The 3,971-nt window shown below is 35.0% G+C and overlaps 1 protein-coding gene across 2 annotated transcripts in view; it reads left to right on the top strand.

The window, feature by feature from the left end:
- Positions 1-845: 845 nt before the first annotated feature.
- LOC125031058 overlaps positions 846-3,971 on the top strand; it is an 11,162-nt gene continuing 8,036 nt past the window's right edge. The window contains exons 1-2 of one of the 2 annotated variants that reach the window (XM_047621513.1): positions 846-880; positions 3,005-3,971. The exon at positions 3,005-3,971 is cut by the window's right edge and continues 2 nt beyond it. In XM_047621513.1, the coding sequence (XP_047477469.1) occupies positions 3,125-3,971 (847 nt within the window). In that variant the 5' untranslated portion in view covers positions 846-880; positions 3,005-3,124. Of the gene's footprint in view, positions 881-1,029; positions 1,254-3,004 lie in introns of those variants that run through there. The other variant, XM_047621512.1, reaches the window with a different exon arrangement.

Here is a 3,971-nt window from a genome sequence, read left to right as displayed (position 1 = left end):
ACACACACATACACACACACATACACACATATATATATATATATATATATATATATATATATATATATACATACACACATGCATGCATATATGTATACACCTAACCCAGTGCTATCGCGCCTAATTGGTTGCGTACCTGCGCGATATAGCGTAATGTTGCAATGGCGTAACTTATGAGTTAATGGAAATAATTCTACCAATTTCTCAAAAGGACGATCTACTCATATTTTATTAAGATTCACCCACAAACAAGCATGAATGAGAAGTGATAAATTAACCACGCAACAAATATAAATTAAAGCTCCGACCCTATTGCCCCTAAATTTCTTATACAACTACAGTGTGACATCGAGGTGTTCAGTAGATATTTTGTTAACATACCAATACCTCCGGCGAAAGGGTTAAAGATTTGGTATATAAGAAAAGACAACACCTTTTTATTGTACATGAAGCTGGACAGCAGAGAGCGAACAAAAGTGATCCAGAAAGGATTTAATAAATATGAAATGATAGAAGCTCCATGCATCGCGACGGAGGGAGATCATCGAGTAGATCAGCTTCAATTTAAACAAAGTTGTCGCGGCCAACAACTACTATACGAGAAATGAGAGGTTAAAGGTATTAAGTGAAAACGTGCTCCCTCCGCTAGTACTAATGCGACATAATTCAACCTAAGGGAGTCACTGATGATATGACTATTTTTATATATGCTCGAGTTTGTAGCAAAGATAATTCATATGATTTAGTCAAGGTGAATGTTGTTTATATTGTCTCAACATGGCTTTTAATACTCGATGAGCGTTTGGTAAAGTTACCCACAACGATCCATTTTCTTTTAAAGGTTGAGAATGGCACTTCCAAAACAAAAGTCTTTCGTATGGTAAGGATTTCGTGTTTGATTTCAGCTTTGATTTATAATGCCTTTATCATCTAAGCTGCTCATTTTTTTTTTTTTTTTTTTTTTTTTTTAGTGGTTGTATGTATCGGGTTTTCTCTTCGAAAATGTGATACTCGAAAGCTATTAGTCTAAGCGTTTACAGAAACGTTTCCTACGAGAGTGCAACGTTCTTCCAGCGTGTCCCGAAAGCAAAGAGTGCGGTAAAACCATGTGGTATTCAACTACAGGGACACTGTAATCTTGTCACTATCATCTTTGGCATTTCGTCTGGCGCTCTTCACATGGTTGTTTTTTAATAGTTGATTTATTCCTGTGTACAAGACTGACAGTTTTGTGATTTTCCGTAGAATGGGAAGTAAGTACAATAACAAGATACTAGTTCTAGTTTTTTTTTTTTTCTTTTCTTTTACTGTCATTATATTGGCTGTGTTCCAGTTAAATCCACCCAAAGCTTATTGCAAGCTGGTAGGATGGCTAATCTTAAGTCTATCCCTCATTGTCACAGCCTCCATACCTTCAGTACTTCAGCAAAGTGTAGTAAACTTCCCTATGTATATTCTGGCGAGATAAGAGCGTGTTGGGCTGGTTCTTTATTTGATGATGAATTATCAATAATTTCTGCAAGTTCGTAAGACCTGGAAATTCTGTGCAAGTGTGTGGGTTGGAGAGGTTATTGGCCTTTGCTGATCACTGAGTGTATGAATGCCAGTAGCAACAGACACATGGTTGTCTTGTCAGTGTTTACTCTTATACCTAAAGGATGGTGATTTCCTTAATGAATTCTTATAAGGACTCATGGTTTGCAGATATCAATACCTGTTATGTCTTTATTTTCTTATTTTGAAAAATGATGATTTTTATTGTTATCCAGCTGTGCCCTGTAAGTTTATATAAGAAACTCTAAAGTGGCTACTTTTACTGTAGTTTTATATATATTACCTATTAGTATTATTTTTTTCTTTATGATTATATATATATATATATTTATGTATATATATTTATATACGGTATATATATAATATATATATTTATGTGTATATATATATATATATATATATATATATATATATATATATATATATACATATATTTATGTGTATATATATATATACATATATATATATACACATATATTATGTTATATATATATACATATATATATACATATATATATATATACATATATATATATACATATATATATACATATATATATATACATATATATATACATATATATATATATATACATATATATATATATACATATATATATACATATATATATATACATATATATATACATATATATATATATATATATATATATATATATATATATATATATATATATACACATACATACATACATACACACACACACACACACACACACACACACACACACACACACACACACACACACACACACACACACACACACACACACACACACACACACACACACACGTATGTATAGATAGATAGATAGATTGATACATATGATGATATTATGCAGGACAGTATATAATTTATTTATTTGAGTCATCATTAATGGATATTTGTGACAATAGCTTATTAACAGTGTTTGTACCTAAGGATAACAATGAAAGATCTAAGATATCTTTGGGTAAAGTAAATTACCTTATTTGTGTAATAAAATAGAAATATTGTTTAGATGTCATGTAATCCATATTCCATTTATCATTTTTTAATTTTGCCTTAAGCTTCGTTTCCCAGTTATTATTTATTTACATATTTGTTGTCTAGAATCATTTAATGATTGTGAGTTGATATATCTAGATGAGTTTATTAGAGTAAAACTTTAAGAAATGTACAGTAACATGCTTTATTTATTATTATCAGCACAAACAATATCTGTCAAATATATTCAGTCTCCTTTTGTACATGAGTGAATTGTAAACACAAGTAGCCTATCCAGTATCTAAAAAGACAAGCCAAGATACACTGTAAAGAAAAGATAATAAAATGAGTGTTTATGTCATTTAAGCTAAGGGGGGTACTGTTTTTAATACTTCTTTTAACATTATTTTTTTAGAATGATTATGAGGGAAAAGAAATATATATATCATGTTTACTCCTCAGGTAACATAGTGGCATAACTATTTTAAAGATGGAGAGCTAAGACACCAGCAATAAGAGCGATGACTTCTGCAGTTGAAGGCAAAGGAAAGGGTGGAAGGGGACACCAAGGGTGAAAGTGGCATGAAAATTGGCCAGGTTAAACACAACAAGAAAAAAGGCAGAAAGAAGACTGGCAAGCTCCGTCCTCTGGTGCAGGCGTCCAAGAAGAGATTTAGTCCAGCCAAGGGAGAGCTCAAACCTAACAGTGAAGGAGCTTTTACCAAGGAAATTGCCATTTCAGCCCAGGGAGGATCCATTCCTGTCCAAAGAGAGATAACTCCAGTCCAGAAAGGAGCCATTCTTAACCATGAAGGAGCTATTCCAGCCCCAGGGGGAGCTAATCCTGCTCAAGGTGGAGCCATTGAGGCTAAGAGGGAAGCCATTCTTGGCCAGGGAGGATCTATTCTTGGGGGTGAGATTAAACGCAAAAAGAAGAAATGCAAAAAAAAAGTTGGAAAAGTACGTCCTCTAGTGGAGGTGTCCAGAGGAGGATATGACCCTACCCAGAGTGGAGCCGTTCCTGCCCAAGGAGGAGCCATTCCCACCCAGGGAGGAGTCATTGATGCTCAGAAAGGAGCCATTCCTGCCCAGGGAGGAGCCACTGTTGCCCAGAAAGGAGCAATTCCTGCCAAAGGAGGAGTTATTCCTTCCCCGGGAGGAGTTGTTGCTACCCAGGGAGGAGCCAAGACTAAGCAAGGAGGGGACATTCCTGCCCAGAAAGGAGCCATTTCTGCCAAGGTTATAGCCAAGCCTGCCCAGGGAGAAACCATACCAGCCTCATTTGCAGCCAAGTCTGTCCAGGGAGGAGCCGTTCCTAGCAAGGGTGAAATCAAACCTGAGAAAAAGGCAAATGTCACACAGAAGGGTAAAAGAGACAGGGATACTAAGGGAAAAGATCTTTCACCCAAGAGGAAGATCTCCAAAGATC

Source organism: Penaeus chinensis, chromosome 12, assembly GCF_019202785.1.
Source record: "Penaeus chinensis breed Huanghai No. 1 chromosome 12, ASM1920278v2, whole genome shotgun sequence".
Classification (NCBI taxonomy): Eukaryota; Metazoa; Arthropoda; class Malacostraca; order Decapoda; family Penaeidae; genus Penaeus; species Penaeus chinensis.
This window is presented reverse-complemented; position numbering and strand designations above follow the sequence as displayed.